The sequence below is a fragment of the Scyliorhinus canicula genome, chromosome 13 (assembly GCF_902713615.1).
Source record: "Scyliorhinus canicula chromosome 13, sScyCan1.1, whole genome shotgun sequence".
Taxonomy (NCBI): Eukaryota; Metazoa; Chordata; class Chondrichthyes; order Carcharhiniformes; family Scyliorhinidae; genus Scyliorhinus; species Scyliorhinus canicula.
In genome coordinates, this window is record NC_052158.1 from 126453936 (window position 1) to 126476749 (window position 22814).

The following is a 22814-nucleotide window of genomic DNA, read 5'->3' on the forward strand; positions in this document are numbered from 1 at the left end:
AAGGGAAAGATGCCAAGCCTCACGGGGCATGAAGAAAAACAAATTCAGTTCAGAAATATTCAGTATTTCCAGGAGCTTCTGCAGAAATACTGCAAGGTCTTCCAGAGAGACTTAGGTGTGAAGTTAAAGATCTATGCAGAGCCAGAAGCAACACCAACATCTTTACTTTGCCTTGAGCTCTACACCAGAAAGTGGAGGTGCAGTTGAAGCGTCTGGAAGATCTAAGGTAATTACTCCAGTACAATTTTCAGAATGAGACGCTGCCATTGTATCAGTGTTGAAGCCTGGCTACACGGTCTAATCTGCTGAGCTCAGAAACATTAATCAGTTCAAAAATCTCTTTCTGGGTGCGAACCACGTGACGTCGCAGTGGAGGGACGGAGGGAATTGGGGGAAAGTGATCTCTCTGGAGAGAATCACCTTTTCCAATTCGCTCTGGATTTTCGGCCTGCGTCTCCGTTCTCTCTGACAGCGATCGCAGGCTGAAAATCACCCTGATATTTTTCAGGATTAACATCATGCTATTTATGTGGGACAGGTATGAATAAGCTCATTTCATATTGAAAGACTAAAGATTTATCTTGTTTACACAGTTACATCAACAGATCCTACAAGCACTCTGGCTGAGATATCTTCTGTACCTGTGATATCAACAACTACAACACCAAACTTTACGTCCACAACAACACTAACAAGTGCACCGGTGCCAACAACTTCAGAGAGTTCCCCTCAGCCATTAACAAGTGAGTCCAGAACAGTGAGCTCAGCAACATGAATCAATTCAGAAACAGAGGAATTAGTAAGGGTCAGACCATTTCTTCAGCAACTATTTCATACTGATGGTGCTGAAAATAATTCAATCCGGCAAGAGTTTATGACTCATTTAAAGAACGGTTATATTTTGTCATTTTTTAAAATCACTGCTGGATTACTAAGAATTATTAGCATAGAAATACAAAGGCACCCTGATTGGAAATGTCAATGTTATATGTCCATGGATTAAAATCATGCACTTTATGAAGGATAAATAAGATTGACCTCATGTTATATTTAAAAACTAAAGACTGATTTTGTTTATACAGCTACATTAAGTAATCTGACAACTATTACCGCTGAGATATCTTCCACCACCGAACAATCAACATCTACAACAACAAATTTTACACCCGCAACAACACTAACAAGTGCACCAGGACCAACAACTGCACAGAGTTCCACTCAGCCATTAGCAAGTAAGTCCAAAAAACGTCTTCCACAATAATGAAACTCATTGCAGATCCTATTGTCAGAATTCTCCCATGCCCCTGCCGGTGAGATCAATGGTGTAAAGGGGGAGGCACGTTCGACGGGAGGCCCAGAAATCGGTTTTATTGCCATGAATTACCTGGGGGATCTTACATTGGTGCCCGCCAAGGTGTGTTGAAAACCCGCCAGAGGTCGATATGAATCTGATTTGCATCATAATGGGATGCAAATGAAGGCCCAACCTTCCACACCCAAACCTTTGCGATGCTAATGGGAAAACATGGTGGAACAAAACACATCTGTACACTGTGCCGTGCAAATGTTGGCACTTACATGCAAGTAAAATGCAAGGGGCTGCCTCGGGTCTTCAGAATGGAGGCCACTGGCAATCCTGCCCTCAGAACACCACAGCAGTGGGCAGGTGCAGAATCTACAGTTGGATCTATCAGATTTGGTGTCCTGGAGGAGGTCAATCTTACAGTCCCATAATGTTCTTGTTTTTCCATCTGCTTTCTCAGATGGACCATCTAATTTTCAGTCCTCCCATCTTCCTTCCACAAAAATGTATCTTTGATTTTGGGCACATTTTCTATATGGCAAACGGATCGCAGTCTACGCGCTATCACAGAACCATAGAATTCCTACAACTCAGCAGGACATCATTCAGCAACTCAAGTCTGCGCTGACCCTCTGAAAGAGCACTCTACCAGGGCGCATTCCCTCAGCTTATCCGCGTAACGCCTAACTTGCACATCTTTGGATACAAAGGGGCAGTTTAGCATGGCCAATCCACCTTTAATACTCATTGTTGGACATTAAGGGGTAATTTAGCATGGCCAATCCACCTAACATGCACATTGTTGGACACTACGGGCAATTCAGCATAGCCAATCCACATAATCTTTGGACTGTGGAAGGAATCCGGAGTACCCGGAGAAAACATACCCAGACAGGGGGAAAACGTGCAAACGCCACACAGTCACCCAAGGCTGCTATCAGAACTGTGTCCCTGGAGCTGGGATGCTGCAGTACTAACCGCTGTGCTCCTGTCTTATGGGAGAGGCGTTTTCAGAACCCCAAAATGTATCATGGGGTTCAACCAGCCTCCCCCTTTAACGTATTGGTGCTTTTGAAGCACCCGGCTTGTTCTCCAGGTGTGGTATTACAATTATGGACACATGGGTTTTTTTTTTTATAAATGTTTTTTATTCAGTTTTCATGTTTTATATTGAACAAATTACAAATTGTTAGAGAGAGAGAAAAAAAAAGAACACGCAAAAATTAACATATATATTTACAGGTAAGCATCTTCGTAGTAATAACTGTGGCCTCCCCCCTTTAGCCGGCATACATATTTTAAATTCCCCAACATGTTTATTGGCATTTATTTAGTTTGGTTTTGGGCCTTAGCTAGCCATCAAACCCCCGTAACGAACCCGTAACGAACCCGTAGCCCCCCCCCCCCCCCCCCCCCCCCCCCCTCTCCCCCGGCTACCTTCCCCCGACTAATCTTCCTCTTGTACGTTGGCCACAAACAGGTCCCGGAACAGTTGCATGAATGGCTCCCACGTTCTGTGGAAGCCATCGTCTGACCCTCGGATGGCAAATTTGATTTTCTCCATTTGGAGAGATTCCGAGAGGTCGGACAGCCAGTCTGCAGCTCTGGGCGGTGCTGCTGACCGCCAGCCAAACAGGATTCTACAGCGGGCGATCAGGGAGGCAAAGGCAAGGGCGTCCGCCCTCCTCCCCAGGAATAGATCTGGCTGGTCTGAAACCCCGAAGACCGCCACTATCGGGCATGGCTCCACCCTCACCCCCACCACTTTGGACATAGCCTCGAAGAAGGCTGTCCAGCACTCCACAGGTCTGGGGCAAGACCAGAACATGTGGGCGTGGTTGGCCGGGCCTCTTTGGCACCGTTCACATCTGTCCTCCACCTCCGGGAAGAACCTACTCATACGGTTTCTCGTTAAGTGGGCTCTATGTACCACTTTTAGTTGCGTCAGGCTGAGCCTTGCGCACGTGGAGGTGGAGTTGACCCTATGCAGTGCTTCGTTCCAGAGTCCCCACCCTATCTCCATCCCCAAGTCGTCCTCCCATTTCCTTCTTGTTGCGTCCAGTACGGTGTCGTCCCTTTCTACCAGTCGGTCATACATGTCGCTACAGTTCCCTTTCTCTAGGATACTTGCGTCCAGTAGGTCTTCCAGTAGTGTCTGTCGTGGCGGTTGTGGCTACGTCCTTGTCTCCTTTCGTAGGAAGTTTTTGAGCTGCAGGTACCGTAGCTCGTTCCCCCCAGCTTGCCGAAATTTCTCTGTCATTTCGTCCAGTGTTGCGATCCTGTCGTCCGTGTATAGGTCCCTGACTGTCAGTGTCCCCCCGTCCTGCCTCCACCTTTTGAAGGTGGCGTCAGTCAGTGCTGGTTTGAACCTATGGTTGTTGCAGATGGGAGCCTTGTCCGACATTTTGTTCAGGCCAAATTGCTGCCGCAGTTGGTTCCAGGATTGGAGGGTGGCTGTCACCACTGGGCTGCTGGAGTGTTTTTTGGGTGGGGATGGGAGTGCTGCCGTGGCGAGGGCCCGGAGGGAGGTTCCCATGCAGGAGGCCTCCTCCGCACGCACCCACTCGGCTTCTGGCTCCTGGATCCATCCCCTTACTCGCTCGGCTGTTGCCGCCCAGTGGTAGAATTGTAGATTCGGGAGGGCTAGCCCCCCCCTGGATTTTGTTTTCTGTAGGACCTTCTTTGGGATCCTAGCATTTTCCCCCCCCCCCATACGAACGCCATGATAAGTTTGTCCAGCGCTTTGAAGAAGGCCTTGGGGATGTAGATCGGAATGGATCTAAACAGGAAGAGGAACCTGGGCAATACGTTCATTTTGATCGTCTGGACTCTCCCCGCGAGGGAGAGTGGGAGTGTGTTCCATCTTTGAAGGTCCTTTTTTACTTCCTCCGCCAGGCTGGTGAGGTTCCATTTGTGGATCCCTTTCCAGTCATGGGCTATTTGGATCCCCAGGTAGCGGAATTTATGTCGGGCTAGTTTGAACGGCAGCCCCTTTAGTGCCGCCCCCCCCCCCCCCCCCCCTTGCTGGTGTACTGGGAAGATCTCGCTTTTGCTCATGTTGAGTTTGTAGCCCGAGAAGGCTCCAAACTCTTTCAGGAGCGCGATGATTCCGTCCATGCTGCTTTGTGGGTCGAGATGTAGAGGAGAAGATCATCTGCATAGAGTGAGACTCTGTGCTCTCTGCCTCCCCTTCGGATCCCCCTCCAATTTTTTGCTGCCCTGAGCGCAATTGCTAGCGGTTCCATTGCTAGTGCGAACAGCAGCGGGGACAGTGGGCATCCTTGTCTGGTGCCCCTGTGCAGCTGGAAGTATTGGGAGTTGGTATTGTTGGTCCGTACACTCGCCATGGAAGCATTGTATAGGAGCTTTACCCACGCGGTGAACCCTGTTCCAAGCCCGAACCGCTCCAGTACCTCTATGAGGTATTTCCATTCGACACTGTCGAAGGCCTTTTCTGCGTCCAGGGAGACGATCACCTCTTGTGTTCTCTCCCCGGAGGGGGTCATTATCACGTTCAGCAGGCGCCTGATGTTCGAGGTGAGCTGTCTACCTTTGACGAAGCTCATCTGGTCCTCTGTGACCACCTCAGGTACACAGTCTTCTAGCCTTTTGGCTAGGATTTTGGCCAGTATTTTGGCGTCTGCGTTCAGCAGAGATATGGGTCTGTATGACCCACATTCCGTTGGGTCTTTGTCTTTCTTAGGTATCAGCGAGATTGAGGCCTGTGCTAACGTGGGTGGCAGTGTGCCCCTAGCTAGCGAGTCTGTGAACATCTCCCGCAGGTGCGGGGCCAGCGCTGTTGCAAATTTTTTATCGAAGTCCGCCGGAAATCCGTCCGGTCCCGGCGCCTTCCCCGTCTGCATGGAGCTAATGCTGTCCATGATCTCTCCCAGTGCTAGTGGTGCTTCCAGATCCCGTTTCCTGCCCTCTCCCACAACTGGTATGTCCAGTCCATCAAGGAACCGGTTCATCCCAGCCTTCCCCGTTGGGGGCTCTGAGGTGTACAGCTCTTGGTAGAAGGCCTTGAAGGTTTTGTTAATCCTCTCTGGTTCTGTTTCCAACATGCCTCTGGTACCCCTGATTTGCGCAATTTCTCTGGTGGCTGTCTGCTTTCTCAGCTGGTGTGCCAACAGGCGGCTGGCTTTGTCTCCGTGTTCGTACAGGGTCCCGCGCGCCTGGCGGAGTTGGTGCACTGCTTTCCTGGTGGAGAGCAGGTCAAAGTTCCTTTGTAGTTCTTTTCTCTCCGCAAGGAGCTCTACGGTCGGGGCCTCGGAGTATTTACGGTCTACCTCCAGTATGGAGTCGACCAGCTTCTGCCCAGCCACCCTTTCCTCCCTATCTCTTTGCGCTTTGAAGGCAATGATTTCCCCTCTTCGTACGGCCTTAAGCGCTTCCCAGAACGTGGAGGATGATACCTCCCCGTTTTGGTTGTTCGACACATGGGTTTTTAGCACAAAACAATGTTTTATCCATGAATTCAACTTAACCTTTTAAATAAACATTGGATCACTTAACACCCCTGACTTCAAAGATTACCCCGAAAATAATACAACACTAAATAATCCCTCAAAATGTTCCTTCAAACCACCAAAATACTTCACCTTTAACAACAGACATGAGGTTACATTCAATTTACTTATAGTCTTTGGATTTTAAAGGATTTTCAATTTTAAAGGATTAAGTCTAAATGGATGTTGTTTGATAGGAACAGCATTTCTCACATCTACATCATGTATAGCCATTTTAGTACTTCCCAATTTATCTCTACAAACTTGCCCATGTGATATCAATAACTCTTTCAGGTCAGTTAGATTTTCCTCTGGAAGGTAACTGAACAATTCATCCCAATGTTTAAGAACATCCTCTTTTTCCAATTTAATTTGAGGTATGTCAAATTCACAGTCATCTGGATTTGGTTTGTCACTTTGAGTTAGAATCATTAAAACCTCCTTTTTCTCTCCTTCCCTTTCAAAGTACCTTTTAAGCATATTCACACGACACACTCTGTGAGTCTTCCTTCTATCTGGTTTTTTTACTACATAATTCACCTCACTTAATTTCCTTTCAATCTGATACAGTCCACAAAACCTAGCTTTTAAAGGCTCCCCTACCACTGGTAACAACACTAAAACTTTATCTCCACTTGCAAACCTACAAACTTTGGAATTCTTGTCTGCTACCCGTTTCATCACATTTTGTGCAACCTTCAAATGTTGTCTAACCAATTAACCTGCTCTATTTAATCGTTCCCTGAAATTTGATATGTAATCCAATAGTGTAATTTCCGATTTCTCACCCACCAATTTTTCCTTAATCAATTTAAGTAGTCCTCTTACCTCATGACCAAAAATTAGTTCAAAATGACTAAATTTGGTAGACTCATTAGGTGCATCCCTAATTGCAAACAATACGAATGGAATTCCTTTATCCCAATCCTCTGGATAATCTTGACAATATGCCCTCAACATTGTCTTTAATGTCTGATGCCACCTTTCTAACGCTCCCTGCGATTCTGGATGGTACAGAGTTGATTTAAATTGTTTTATTCCTAAGCTATCCATAACATTTTTGAATAATTTTGAAGTTAAATTTGATCCTTGATCCGATTGAATTTCTGCGTGTAGTCCATAGCTAGTAACGAATTTAAGTAACTCCTCCACAATACTTTTAGCTGTAATATTACGTACTGGAATGGCCTCTGGAAATCTAGTAGACACATACATTATAGTCAAAAGATATTGATTCACACTTTTTGTTTTAGGAAGCGGTCCTACACAATCGATTAGGACCCTTGTAAAAGATTCCTCAAATGCTGGAATGGGTATTAAGGGCGCTGGTTTTATCACTGCTTGAGGTTTCCCTATCACTTGACGTGTGACATGATTGATAAAATTTAACTACATCTTTATGTCGTCCAGGCCAATAAAAATGTTTAATGGATTTTAGGTTGAGTTTTCCTTGTTCCCAAATGACCTCCCACTGGTACCTCATGTGCAACTCACAACACCTCCTTTCTATACCCTACCGGCAATACTACTTGATGAACTTTTGCCCACTTATCACCCGCCTGCATATGTACAGGTCTCCATTTTCTCATCAAAACATCACTTTTATGGTAATAACACTCTGGTATACTCTCAGATTCCTCTTCCGTTAATGCTTTCTGATATATCCGTTTTATTTCTACATCTATCTGTTGTAACTCCGCCAATTTTCCTGAACTAAAAATATGCACCTCATCCTCCACCTGTTCTTGTTCTTTTTCAACCACCTGATCAAAAATCTTTTCTGATAATTGCACTTCAGCTTCATCTTCACTCTTTGATTTCTCCTCTTGTCTTAACCTGTGACTTTGCGACCAGGTTACTATACAATCCGGAAAAATCCCAGGATATTCGTCCTTCTACGCTGCAGTTGTCTGATTTTCCACTGGCTTATCAACCACAGTAGGCATCGCTCCCACCTGAGATCCAGCTATATCATTACCCATGATAAACTGTATTCCTGGACAAGATAGTTTATCTATTACTCCGACTACCACTTCACCACTCTTCATTGGACTTTCCAACCTGACCTTATATAATGGAATGCTACTCCTCTCACCCTGAATTCCACATATCACCACCTTTTCTGGCAACATTCTTCCCAAACTACATAATTACTCATCTCTTGCCATTAAAGAAACGCTGTATCTCTTAAAATTGTGACTTCTTTACCTGCTCCTCCTGATACACATGAGTAAACTTTATTCACACAAGTAAATTGTTTAAAGACATCTGGCACCTTCTTAACAATTACTTCTTGAACAGGCTGCATAATCGTTTGCACCTCCTTCGCTTCCCTTGGGTTTTCCGTTTCCACTCTAACAAATCCCACTGTCTTATCCTGTTTTACCACATCAGCCTTCCCAGTGCTTTTCTTCAACCACCAACACTGTGACTTTACATGGCCTAGTTTATTACAGTGAAAACATTTGATACTTTTCATCTCTTTTCCACCCTCCTGGATTTCTTTTTTAATCTGAGGTACACTCTCTTTATTGTCTCCCATCACATCACCTTTACCTTTCCCACTTGAGTATTTCTCATGTCCCCAGTTTCTATCCCTCACAGGCTGAAACTGAACCAATCTTTGATTTATGAACTAATTCATAATCACCTGCCATTTCTGCTGCTAATCCCGCAGTTTTAACCCTCTGTTCTTCCACATGAGTTCTCACGACATCAGGAATTGAATTTTTAAACTCCTCCAAAAGTATAATTTCTCTGAGAGCTTCATACGTTTGATCTATTTTCAAAGCCCTTATCCACCAATCAAAATTACTCTGTTTGAGCCTTTCAAACTCCAAATATGTTTGACCAAATTCTTTCCTTAAATTTCTAAACCTTTGTCTGTAAGCTTCAGGCACTAGTTCATATGCACTTAGGATGGATTTCTTCACCTCCTCATACGTTCCAGATACCTCCTCCAGTAGTGATGCATACACTTCACTAGCTCTACCTACCAGCTTTGTTTGAATCAGTAACACTCACATGTCCTGTGGCCATTTCATTTGTTTAGCTACCTTCTCAAATGAAATGAAAAAGGTTTCCACTTGCTTCTCGTCAAACCTTGGCAATGCTTGGACATATTTAAATAAATTCCCACCAAGCCTTCGACTATGATGCTCTTTTTCACTATCCTCATCATTATCATCCAACTGTACATTTCCCTTTACATCTGCCAATTTTAATTGACTGTCATGTTTCATGGCCATTTTCCAAAGTTCAAACTCCCTCTCTTTATCTTTTTTCCTGATCTGTATCTCTCTTTCTTTTTCTTTTTGTTTCTTCTCTCTTTCTTTTTCCTCTCTCTCTTTCTTTTTCCTCTCTCTCTTTCTTTTTCCTCTCTCTCTCTTTTATATTCAAGCCGTTTAATTCTTTCTCATATTCCATTTGTTTAATTTGCAATGGACTTTTTGCCATTTCCAATGAGTCAAACTCTATCTCAGGCAACTTTAAATGCTTAACCACCGCCATAATAACCTCACCTTTTCACATTTTGTCATGTAATGTTAACTGCAATGTTTTGCCAGCCCTAACAGTCTGCTTTTCACCTCTGTCCATAAGGTACTGCGTGTGACATTCTCCACCCCCGAAAACCCCCGAGCCTCTGAAAGAGCCATTGTCCACAATAGAGTTAAATACCACATCGGAAAAGCAACAATCCTTCACTGTCTTTAAGTTCACAAAAGCCAATCCAATAGATAGACTTTTACCCCCTCCAGCCCCCAATTGTTGTGTGAGAGGCATTTTCATAACCCCAAAATGTATCATGGAGTTCATCCAGCCTCCCCCTTTAACGTATTGGTGCTTTTGAAGCACACAGCTTGTTTCCCAGGTGCGGTATTACAATTATGGACAAGTGGGTTTTTAAACACAAAACAATGTTTATTCCATGAATTCAACTTAACCTTTTAAATAAACATTGGATCACTTAACACCCCTGACTTCAAAGATAACCCCGAAAATAATACAACACTAAATAATCCCTCAAAATGCTCCTTCAAACCGCCAAAAGTCTTCAACTTTAACAACAGACATGAGGTTACATGCAATATACTTATAATCTTTGGATTTTCAGACATCAACAGACTAGTTCTGTGTTTTCTTCTTGCAGCTTTTGCAAAACACACAAACAAAACCCATCTTTCTCCTCAAACCGGCTTTCTCCTTTCAAACAGCTCACAGCAAACCAGCCAGGCACTTTTCAGCTGCTCTCTCACAAACTGAAACTAAAAGCTCAGCTCCCCCAACCCTCTGACATTACTTCAGTAATATGAGCTGCTGCATTTCTTAAAGGTACATTGCTTAAACATCCATTTCTTAAAGGTACTCTCACATGAAACCTGTCTCATCGCGAAACCCCTGGTTGCATGAATAACTTGGTCAGGGCTAGAAGATTTGCAATGTTTACCCACCGGCCATCACAGTGGCAAACACTCCACGTTCCTGCCTCTGCCACATGACTTGTTCCCAGGATGGGAGAGTTCCACTCCATGATTGAATTTAAAACTATTATTTTGTTGCCTCGTAATCACAGATGGAACCACAAGATTTTGAAATTGCATAAACACAAATGCATCCTGAGTGAAACATTGTGGGTGAAATTTATCATACCTTTTCAAAGTGGCAGCTCAGAGTGAAAACTGGCGTGACGCTTGTCAGTTGAGCACACATGGGGCGGGATTCTCCGACCCCCCCCGGGTCGGAGAATCGCCGGGGGTCGGCGTAAAACCTCCCCCCACACCCAAAAAATCAACCCGGCATGAGGTCCGCCACTCGCCTCGGAGAATGGCTGGGACCGGCGCAGCTCAATGGGCCCTGGGGCTCCCCGAATTCTCAGGCATGCAATGTGCCGAAGACCCGCCCGTTCTCTGCCAGTCCCGCCGGCGTAAATTGGAGTAGATACCTTATCGGCGGGACCTGCCTCCGGGGTTCTTGGGGGGGGGGGGGGGCACGGAGGGATCTGGCCCCGGGAGGTGCCCCCACAGCGGCCTGGCCTGTGATCGGGGCCCACCAATCCCCGAGCGGACCTGTGCTGTGGGGGCACTCTATGTGGGGGCTGTACTGGTCTGTGATTCCCGGTGCGGAAGCGAATCCCTCTGCGCATGCGGGGGTATGACGCCAGTACACGCTAGTGCGTCCGCACGTCTGCCAACTCGCGGCGACCGATGAAGGCCCTTCTGCGCCGGTTCGCGTGGCGCCAAGTCCCTTTCTCGCCGGCTGGCGGGGCAGTAACCACTCCGGGGCGGGCCTAGGTGGCCCGATACCGGAATGGTTCACGCCATCCATCCTGACTGGGACCCCAGCCCCGCCAGGTAGGGGAGAATCCCGCCCCAGTTTTCTAAACAGATCTCGAGTCTTTTTTTTTAAATTTAGAGTAGCCAATAATTTATTTCCAATTAAGGGGCAATTTAGCATGGCCAATCCACCTATCCTGCACATCTTTTGGGTTGTGGGGGCGAAACCAACGCAGACACGGGGAGAATGTGCAAAACTCCACACGGACAGTGACCCAGGGCCGGGATTCGAACCCGGGTCCTCAGTGCCGTAGGCAGCATTGCTAACCACTGTGCCACCGTGCTGCCCCTATCTCGAGTCTTTTTGAAGAAAAAAATAAATGGCCATGGTTTATGCTGTCCCTCTGCAGGGGCGGGGCCTGATAGACCCGCCATCCGGCTCTACAGAGATCGGGGGTGGCATTATTGTAGGGCAGCCTGATCAGAACTCAAGTTTCACTTTCACCCACCCTGACAATCATTAGGGGTTCCCCACCACCACCCTGAGAATCACTGCGGGGTCCTTCCCCAGGAAAATCATCAGAGGTTCCCCAAAATTACAACAATGGCAATATCATTGGTGTTCCCCTGTCAGTGCCTGCTTACCCCTTGCCTTTACCACCGCACCCCCCCACCCGCCCGCCTCCTTCCCCACCATGCACCACCAGCAAATGGGGCGTGCACAAGGGCCCATGCTTGTAACTGCCACTGGCACACGTTAACACTGCCAGGGCATGTATCTCACCCCACGGTGCCTATTATATTTACACGTGTGTCCCTGGAGTCATCCCCTTCGCTGAATCCTGTCTTTACAAAGCTGTAGTAAATCTCTCTGATGTGACATAATGTCAGTGAGGTATGAATGTTTACTGAGGGGGATGATGTGGTGAGGAGGCTGGTTAATGATATTAAAATTTATAAGCCATTTAAATAAAGTTCCTGCGATTTGGGCATGAACCTCATGACATCACTGACGAGTGGTAAATGGGGAAATGTAATCTCTTCAGAGAGAATTGTCATAATATACATCTATGTATATAATGGAGTGCAGACAGGCAGTGATTGACACACAGGATGACCAGTAAGCACACAGAACAGAGCAGCCAATCACCAGACAGGACACTACCACTATAAAGCCAGTAGGCAGCGAGGTTTCCCGCTCTCTCTGGACCCAGCCATTGAGATAGTCAGAGTTCGTGAGCTAGCCAGTGCAAACTCCATGCGGGAACTAGTAAGTCTGGTCAGGCTAGTACTAGGTCTCCAGTCAAGTCAGTATAGTGTCAACCCACAATTGAACATGTACAGTAGTTAAGACGTTAAATAAAATCGTGTTGCATCTTATCAAGTGTTGGGGGTCTGTCTCTCGCTACACTGCATCAAGTGCAGTCCACGTCGACCCAGCCTGCCTAACACATCAAGAATCACTTTTCCCGATTCTCTCTGGATTTTCAACCTGCGTCTCCGTTCTCTCTGACAGCGATCGCAGGTTGAAAATCACCCTTACGTTTTTCAGGATTAACATCATGCTATTTATGTGGGACAGGTAAGAATTAGCTCATTTTATATTGAAAGACTAAAGTTTCATTTTGTTTACACAGTTACATCAACAGATCCTATAAGCACTCCGGAGCGATCTTCCACTCCGGAACAATCAACAACTACAACAACAACACTAACAAGTACACCAGGACCAACAACAACAGATACTTCCCCTCAGCCATTAACAAGTGAGTCCACAACCTTCCAAGATAATTAAACTCATGCCAAAACCTATGGTCAGAATTCTCCCATGACCCTGGGGATCTTCGCCTGTCTTCCGCCATTGTGTATCGGAAAATGGCTGGAAGACAACGGAAAAATTATTTGCATCATAACGGGATATAAGTAAAGGCAAAACCATCCACACCCTAATATTGTGGTCAGGGTGGAAGATTCACCCTCAAATTGAACTAAAAACTTTCTTTATGACTTTGAATTATGGATTAAATCACAATTTGTTATGCCAGGATAATATAAAAACATCCTGATTGAAATTACCATTGTGCTGTTTATGTGTGACAGATCAGAATAAACTCATTTAATATTTAAAGACTAAAGTTACATCTTGTTTTTGCAGCTTCATCAACTGATGCTACAAGCACTCCTGCTGATACATCTTCTACACCTGTACTGTCAACAACAACAACCTCAATATTTACACTCCCACCAATAGTAGTAAGTGCAACAGAACCAACAACTACAGAGAGTTCCACTCAGCCACCGATAAGTGAGTCCATAACAACAGCAATCAGTTCAACAACAGGAGGTAAGAGGCAAGGGAGTTTTCTGGAGGTTCACCAGATGAATATCTGGGATAGGAAGGTTTTAGGGATTGAGATTGAGAAAACTGCGTGTGTATTTTCTAGTGTTTTGAAGAATGAGAGACAGTCTCATTGTAACTCATAAAATTCTTACGGACATGACAGGATAGATGTAGATAGGGGGCTGGATTCTGATCTCCCGACGGCGTGGGGCTGCCCACAGTGGGAAACCCCATTGGCCATTTGGCTGGGCGGAGAATCCCGCCCAGGGTGTTTCTCCCAGCTGGTGAATTTAGAACCAAAGTGCACAGTCTCAGAAAAAGGGACAGACCATTTAGGTTTGAGTTGAGCAGTATTTTCCTCACACAGAGGGTGGTGAACCTTTGGAATTCTCTACCTGAAGCGCAATCATTGCTGTTCAAGACAGAACTCGTTGGATTTAATAATAATAATAATCTTTATTGTCACAAATAGGATCCCCAGGTAGCAAAGTTTGTTTTGGGCTAGTTTGAATTGGAGTCCCTCCAGCTCTGACCCTCCCCGTCTGGGTTCACCGGGAATGCCTTGCTCTTGCCAGGTTGAGTTTGTAACCCAAGAAGGCACCAAACTCTTTCTAGAGCTGACCACTCCGGGGCGGGCCTATCCCTTGAAGGAGCGGATGGGGTGGCCCGATACCGGAGTGGTTCACGCCATCCATCCCGACTGGGACCCCCAGCCCCGCCAGGTAGGGGAGAATCCCGCCCCAGTTTTCTAAACAGATCTCGAGTCTTTTTTTAAAAATTTAGAGTGGCCAATAATTTATTTCCAATTAAGGGCAATTTAGCATGGCCAATCCACATATCCTGCACATCTTTTGGGTTGTGGGGGCGAAACCAACGCTGACACGGGGAGAATGTGCAAAACTCCACACGGACAGTGAACCAGGGCCGGGATTCGAACCCGGGTCCTCAGCGCCGTAGGCAGCATTGCTAACCACTGTGCCACCGTGCTGCCCCTATCTCGAGTCTTTTTGAAGAAAAAAATAAATGGCACTGGTTTATGCTGTCCCTCTGCAGGGGCGGGGCCTGATAGACTCGCCATCCGGCTCTACAGAGATCGGGGGGTCATTATTGTAGGGCAGCCTGATCAGAACTCAAGTTTCACTTTCACCCATTATCATTAGGGGTTCCCCACCACCCCCCTGAGAATCACTGCGGGGTCCTTCCCCAGGAAAATCATCAGAGGTTCCCCAAAATTACAACAATGGCAATATCATTGGTGTTCCCCGTCAGTTCCTGCTTACCCATTGCCTTTACCACAGCACCACCCCCCCCCCCCCCCCCCCCCCCACTCCATCCCCACCATGCTCCACCAGCAAATGGGGCGTGCACAAGGGCCCATGCTTGTAACTGCCCACTGGCACACGTTAACACTGCCAGGGCACGTATCTCTCCCCACGGTGCCTATTATATTTACACGTGTGTCCCTGGAGTCATCCCCTTCGCTGAATCCTGTCTTTACAAAGCTGTTGTAAATCTCTCTGATGTAACATAATGTCAGTGAGGTATGAATGTTTACTGAGGGGGATGATGTGGTGAGGAGGCTGGTTAATGATATTAAAATTTATAAGCCATTTAAATAAAGTTCCTGCGATTTGGGCATAAACCTCATGACATCACTGACGAGTGGTAAATGGGGAAATGTGATCTCTTCAGAGAGAATTGTCATAATATACATCTATGTATATAATGGAGTGCAGACAGGCAGTGATTCACACACAGGATGACCAGTAAGCACACAGAACAGAGCAGCCAATCACCAGACAGGACACTACCACTATAAAGCCAGTAGGCACTAGGTTTTTCCCGCTCTCTCTGGACCCAGCCACTGAGACAGTCAGAGTTCGTGAGCTAGCCAGTGCAAACTCCATGCGGTAGCTAGTAAGTCTGGTCAGGCTCGTACTAGGCCTCCAGTCAATCAGTATAGTGTCAACCCACAGTTGAACATGTACAGTAGTTAAGACGTTAAATAAAATCGTGTTGCATCTTATCAAGTGTTGGGGGTCTGTCTCTCGCTACACTGCATCAAGTGCAGTCCACGTCGACCCAGCCTGCCTAACACATCATTAATCACTTTTCCTGATTCTCTCTGGATTTTCAACCTGCGTCTCCGTTCTCTCTGACAGCGAGCGCAGGTTGAAAATCACCCTAATGTTTTTCAGGATTAACATCATGCTGTTTATGTGGGACAGGTAAGAATTAGCTCATTTTATATTGAAAGACAAAAGTTTCATTTTGTTTACACAGTTACATCAACGGATCCTATAAGCACTCCGGAGCCATCTTCCACTCCGGAACAGTCAACAACTACAACAACACTAACAAGTACACCAGGACCAACAACAACAGATAGTTCCCCTCAGCCATTAACAAGTGAGTCCACAACCTTCCAAGATAATTAAACTCATGCCAAAATCTATGGTCAGAATTCTCGCATGACCCTGGGGATCTTCGCCTGTCTTCCGCCATTGTGTATCGGAAAACTGGCTGGAAGACAACGGAAAAATTATTTGCATCATAACGGGATATAAGTAAAGGCAAAACCATCCACACCCTAATATTGTGGTCAGGGTGGAAGATTCACCCTCAAATTGAACTAAAACTTTCTTTATGACTTGGAATTATGGATTAAATCACAATTTGTTATGCCAGGATAATACAAAAACATCCTGATTGAAATTACCATTGTGCTGTTTATGTGTGAGAGATAAGAATAAACTCATTTAATATTTAAAGACTAAAGTTACATCTTGTTTTTGCAGCTTCATCAACTGATGCTACAAGCACTCCTGCTGAGACATCTTCTACACCTGTACTGTCAACAACAACAACCTCAATATTTTCACTCCCAACAATAGTAGTAAGTGCAACAGATACAACAACTACTGAGAGATCCACTCAGCCACCGCCAAGTGAGCCCATAACAACAGCAATCAGTTCAACAACAGGAGGTAAGAGGCAAGGGAGTTTTCTGGAGGTTCACCAGATGAATATCTGGGATAGGATTGTTTTAGGGATTGAGATTGAGAAAACTGCGTGTGTATTCTCTAGTGTTTTGAAGAATGAGAGACAGTCTCATTGTAACTCATAAAATTCTTACGGGCATGACAGGATAGATGTAGATAGGGGGCTGGATTCTGTTCTCCCGACAGCGTGGGGCTGCCCACAGTGGGATACCCCATTGGCCGGTTGGCTTGGCGGAGAATCCCGCCCAGGGTGTTTCTCCCAGCTGGTGAATTTAGAACCAAAGGGCACAGTCTCAGAAAAAGGGACAGACCATTTAGGTTAGAGTTGAGCAGTATTTTCCTCACACAGAGGGTGGTGAACCTTTGGAATTCTCTACCTGAAGTGCAATCATTGCGTATGTTCAAGACAGAACTCTTTGGATTTAATAAGAATAATCTTTATTGTCACAAATAGGATCCCCAGGTAGCAAAATTTGTTTTGGGCTAGTTTGAATTGGAGTCCCTCCAGCTCTGACCCTCCCCTATCTGGGTTCACCGGGAATGCCTTGCTCTTGCGAGGTTCAGTTTGTAACGCAAGAAGGCACCAAACTCTTTCAAGAGCTGACCACTCCGGGGCGGGCCTATCCCTTGAAGGAGCGGATGGGGTGGCCCGATACCGGAGTGGTTCACGCCATCCATCCCGACTGGGACCCCCAGCCCCGCCAGGTAGGGGATAATCCCGCCACAGTTTTCTAAACAGATCTCGAGTCTTATTTTTTAAATTTAGAGTAGCCAATTATTTATTTCCAATTAAGGGGCAATTTAGCATGGCCAATCCACCTATCCTGCACACCTTTTGGGTTGTGGGGGCGAAACCAACGCAGACACGGGGAGAATGTGCAAAACTCCACACGGACAGTGACCCAGGGCCGGGATTCGAACTCGGGTCCTCGGCGCTGTAGGCAGCAATGCTAACCACTGTGGCACCGTGCCGCCCCTATCTCGCGTCTTTTTGAAGAAAGAAATGAATGGCCATGGTTTATGCTGTCCCTCTGCAAGGGCGGGGCCTGATAGACCCGCCATCCGGCTCTACAGAGATCGGGGGGTCATTATTGTAGGGCAGCCTGATCAGAACTCAAGTTTCACTTTCACCCACCCTGACAATCATTAGGGGTTCCCCACCACCACCCTGAGAATCACTGCGGGGTCCTTCCCCAGGAAAATCATCAGAGGTTCCCCAAAATTACAACAATGGCAATATCATTGGTGTTCCCCTGTCAGTGCCTGCTTACCCCTTGCCTTTACCACCGCACCCCCCCACCCGCCCGCCTCCTTCCCCACCATGCACCACCAGCAAATGGGGCGTGCACAAGGGCCCATGCTTGTAACTGCCACTGGCACACGTTAACACTGCCAGGGCATGTATCTCACCCCACGGTGCCTATTATATTTACACGTGTGTCCCTGGAGTCATCCCCTTCGCTGAATCCTGTCTTTACAAAGCTGTAGTAAATCTCTCTGATGTGACATAATGTCAGTGAGGTATGAATGTTTACTGAGGGGGATGATGTGGTGAGGAGGCTGGTTAATGATATTAAAATTTATAAGCCATTTAAATAAAGTTCCTGCGATTTGGGCATGAACCTCATGACATCACTGACGAGTGGTAAATGGGGAAATGTAATCTCTTCAGAGAGAATTGTCATAATATACATCTATGTATATAATGGAGTGCAGACAGGCAGTGATTGACACACAGGATGACCAGTAAGCACACAGAACAGAGCAGCCAATCACCAGACAGGACACTACCACTATAAAGCCAGTAGGCAGCGAGGTTTCCCGCTCTCTCTGGACCCAGCCATTGAGACAGTCAGAGTTCGTGAGCTAGCCAGTGCAAACTCCATGCGGGAACTAGTAAGTCTGGTCAGGCTAGTACTAGGTCTCCAGTCAAGTCAGTATAGTGTCAACCCACAATTGAACATGTACAGTAGTTAAGACGTTAAATAAAATCGTGTTGCATCTTATCAAGTGTTGGGGGTCTGTCTCTCGCTACACTGCATCAAGTGCAGTCCACGTCGACCCAGCCTGCCTAACACATCAAGAATCACTTTTCCCGATTCTCTCTGGATTTTCAACCTGCGTCTCCGTTCTCTCTGACAGCGATCGCAGGTTGAAAATCACCCTTACGTTTTTCAGGATTAACATCATGCTATTTATGTGGGACAGGTAAGAATTAGCTCATTTTATATTGAAAGACTAAAGTTTCATTTTGTTTACACAGTTACATCAACAGATCCTATAAGCACTCCGGAGCGATCTTCCACTCCGGAACAATCAACAACTACAACAACAACACTAACAAGTACACCAGGACCAACAACAACAGATACTTCCCCTCAGCCATTAACAAGTGAGTCCACAACCTTCCAAGATAATTAAACTCATGCCAAAACCTATGGTCAGAATTCTCCCATGACCCTGGGGATCTTCGCCTGTCTTCCGCCATTGTGTATCGGAAAATGGCTGGAAGACAACGGAAAAATTATTTGCATCATAACGGGATATAAGTAAAGGCAAAACCATCCACACCCTAATATTGTGGTCAGGGTGGAAGATTCACCCTCAAATTGAACTAAAAACTTTCTTTATGACTTTGAATTATGGATTAAATCACAATTTGTTATGCCAGGATAATATAAAAACATCCTGATTGAAATTACCATTGTGCTGTTTATGTGTGACAGATCAGAATAAACTCATTTAATATTTAAAGACTAAAGTTACATCTTGTTTTTGCAGCTTCATCAACTGATGCTACAAGCACTCCTGCTGATACATCTTCTACACCTGTACTGTCAACAACAACAACCTCAATATTTACACTCCCACCAATAGTAGTAAGTGCAACAGAACCAACAACTACAGAGAGTTCCACTCAGCCACCGATAAGTGAGTCCATAACAACAGCAATCAGTTCAACAACAGGAGGTAAGAGGCAAGGGAGTTTTCTGGAGGTTCACCAGATGAATATCTGGGATAGGAAGGTTTTAGGGATTGAGATTGAGAAAACTGCGTGTGTATTTTCTAGTGTTTTGAAGAATGAGAGACAGTCTCATTGTAACTCATAAAATTCTTACGGACATGACAGGATAGATGTAGATAGGGGGCTGGATTCTGATCTCCCGACGGCGTGGGGCTGCCCACAGTGGGAAACCCCATTGGCCATTTGGCTGGGCGGAGAATCCCGCCCAGGGTGTTTCTCCCAGCTGGTGAATTTAGAACCAAAGTGCACAGTCTCAGAAAAAGGGACAGACCATTTAGGTTTGAGTTGAGCAGTATTTTCCTCACACAGAGGGTGGTGAACCTTTGGAATTCTCTACCTGAAGCGCAATCATTGCTGTTCAAGACAGAACTCGTTGGATTTAATAATAATAATAATCTTTATTGTCACAAATAGGATCCCCAGGTAGCAAAGTTTGTTTTGGGCTAGTTTGAATTGGAGTCCCTCCAGCTCTGACCCTCCCCTGTCTGGGTTCACCGGGAATGCCTTGCTCTTGCCAGGTTGAGTTTGTAACCCAAGAAGGCACCAAACTCTTTCTAGAGCTGACCACTCCGGGGCGGGCCTATCCCTTGAAGGAGCGGATGGGGTGGCCCGATACCGGAGTGGTTCACGCCATCCATCCCGACTGGGACCCCCAGCCCCGCCAGGTAGGGGAGAATCCCGCCCCAGTTTTCTAAACAGATCTCGAATCTTTTTTAAAAATTTAGAGTGGCCAATAATATATTTCCAATTAAGGGGCAATTTAGCATGGCCAATCCACATATCCTGCACATCGTTTGGGTTGTGGGGGCGAAACCAACGCTGACACGGGGAGAATGTGCAAAACTCCACACGGACAGTGAACCAGGGCCGGGATTCGAACCCGGGTCCTCAGCGCCGTAGGCAGCATTGCTAACCACTGTGCCACCGTGCTGCCCCTATCTCGAGTCTTTTTGAAGAAAAAAATAAATGGCAATGGTTTATGCTGTCCCTCTGCAGGGGCGGGGCCTGATAGACTCGCCATCCGGCTCTACAGAGATCGGGGGGGTCATTATTGTAGGGCAGCCTGATCAGAACTCAAGTTTCACTTTCACCCATTATCATTAGGGGTTCCCCACCACCCCCCTGAGAATCACTGCGGGGTCCTTCCCCAGGAAAATCATCAGAGGTTCCCCAAAATTACAACAATGGCAATATCATTGGTGTTCCCCGTCAGTTCCTGCTTACCCATTGCCTTTACCACAGCACCACCCCCCCCCCCCCCCCCCCCCCACTCCATCCCCACCATGCTCCACCAGCAAATGGGGCGTGCACAAGGGCCCATGCTTGTAACTGCCCACTGGCACACTTTAACACTGCCAGGGCACGTATCTCTCCCCACGGTGCCTATTATATTTACACGTGTGTCCCTGGAGTCATCCCCTTCGCTGAATCCTGTCTTTACAAAGCTGTTGTAAATCTCTCTGATGTAACATAATGTCAGTGAGGTATGAATGTTTACTGAGGGGGATGATGTGGTGAGGAGGCTGGTTAATGATATTAAAATTTATAAGCCATTTAAATAAAGTTCCTGCGATTTGGGCATGAACCTCATGACATCACTGACGAGTGGTAAATGGGGAAATGTGATCTCTTCAGAGAGAATTGTCATAATATACATCTATGTATATAATGGAGTGCAGACAGGCAGTGATTCACACACAGGATGACCAGTAAGCACACAGAACAGAGCAGCCAATCACCAGACAGGACACTACCACTATAAAGCCAGTAGGCACTAGGTTTTTCCCGCTCTCTCTGGACCCAGCCACTGAGACAGTCAGAGTTCGTGAGCTAGCCAGTGCAAACTCCATGCGGTAGCTAGTAAGTCTGGTCAGGCTAGTACTAGGTCCTCCAGTCAAGTCAGTATAGTGTCAACCCACAGTTGAACATGTACAGTAGTTAAGACGTTAAATAAAATCGTGTTGCATCTTATCAAGTGTTGGGGGTCTGTCTCTCGCTACACTGCATCAAGTGCAGTCCACGTCGACCCAGCCTGCCTAACACATCATTAATCACTTTTCCTGATTCTCTCTGGATTTTCAACCTGCGTCTCCGTTCTCTCTGACAGCGAGCGCAGGTTGAAAATCACCCTAATGTTTTTTAGGGTTAACATCATGTTGTTTATGTGGGACAGGTAAGAATTAGCTCATTTTATATTGAAAGACAAAAGTTTCATTTTGTTTACACAGTTACATCAACGGATCCTATAAGCACTCCGGAGCCATCTTCCACTCCGGAACAGTCAACAACTACAACAACACTAACAAGTACACCAGGACCAACAACAACAGATAGTTCCCCTCAGCCATTAACAAGTGAGTCCACAACCTTCCAAGATAATTAAACTCATGCCAAAATCTATGGTCAGAATTCTCGCATGACCCTGGGGATCTTCGCCTGTCTTCCGCCATTGTGTATCGGAAAACTGGCTGGAAGACAACGGAAAAATTATTTGCATCATAACGGGATATAAGTAAAGGCAAAACCATCCACACCCTAATATTGTGGTCAGGGTGGAAGATTCACCCTCAAATTGAACTAAAAACTTTCTTTATGACTTGGAATTATGGATTAAATCACAATTTGTTATGCCAGGATAATACAAAAACATCCTGATTGAAATTACCATTGTGCTGTTTATGTGTGAGAGATAAGAATAAACTCATTTAATATTTAAAGACTAAAGTTACATCTTGTTTTTGCAGCTTCATCAACTGATGCTACAAGCACTCCTGCTGAGACATCTTCTACACCTGTACTGTCAACAACAACAACCTCAATATTTCACTCCCAACAATAGTAGTAAGTGCAACAGATACAACAACTACTGAGAGATCCACTCAGCCACCGCCAAGTGAGCCCATAACAACAGCAATCAGTTCAACAACAGGAGGTAAGAGGCAAGGGAGTTTTCTGGAGGTTCACCAGATGAATATCTGGGATAGGATTGTTTTAGGGATTGAGATTGAGAAAACTGCGTGTGTATTCTCTAGTGTTTTGAAGAATGAGAGACAGTCTCATTGTAACTCATAAAATTCTTACGGGCATGACAGGATAGATGTAGATAGGGGGCTGGATTCTGTTCTCCCGACAGCGTGGGGCTGCCCACAGTGGGATACCCCATTGGCCGGTTGGCTTGGCGGAGAATCCCGCCCAGGGTGTTTCTCCCAGCTGGTGAATTTAGAACCAAAGGGCACAGTCTCAGAAAAAGGGACAGACCATTTAGGTTAGAGTTGAGCAGTATTTTCCTCACACAGAGGGTGGTGAACCTTTGGAATTCTCTACCTGAAGTGCAATCATTGCGTATGTTCAAGACAGAACTC

At 46.0% G+C, this 22814-nt stretch overlaps 1 protein-coding gene across 1 annotated transcript in view; it reads left to right on the forward strand.

The window, feature by feature from the left end:
* LOC119975645 (flocculation protein FLO11-like) overlaps positions 1–22291 on the forward strand; it is a 62150-nt gene extending 39859 nt beyond the window's left edge. The window contains exons 2-11 of the mRNA XM_038815427.1: positions 594–743; positions 1083–1232; positions 12722–12850; positions 13240–13428; positions 15709–15834; positions 16224–16412; positions 18691–18819; positions 19209–19397; positions 21681–21806; positions 22197–22291. Of these exons, the coding sequence (XP_038671355.1) occupies positions 594–743; positions 1083–1232; positions 12722–12850; positions 13240–13428; positions 15709–15834; positions 16224–16412; positions 18691–18819; positions 19209–19397; positions 21681–21806; positions 22197–22291 (1472 nt within the window). The remainder of the gene's footprint in view (positions 1–593; positions 744–1082; positions 1233–12721; positions 12851–13239; positions 13429–15708; positions 15835–16223; positions 16413–18690; positions 18820–19208; positions 19398–21680; positions 21807–22196) is intronic.
* The last annotated feature ends 523 nt before the right edge of the window (positions 22292–22814 follow it).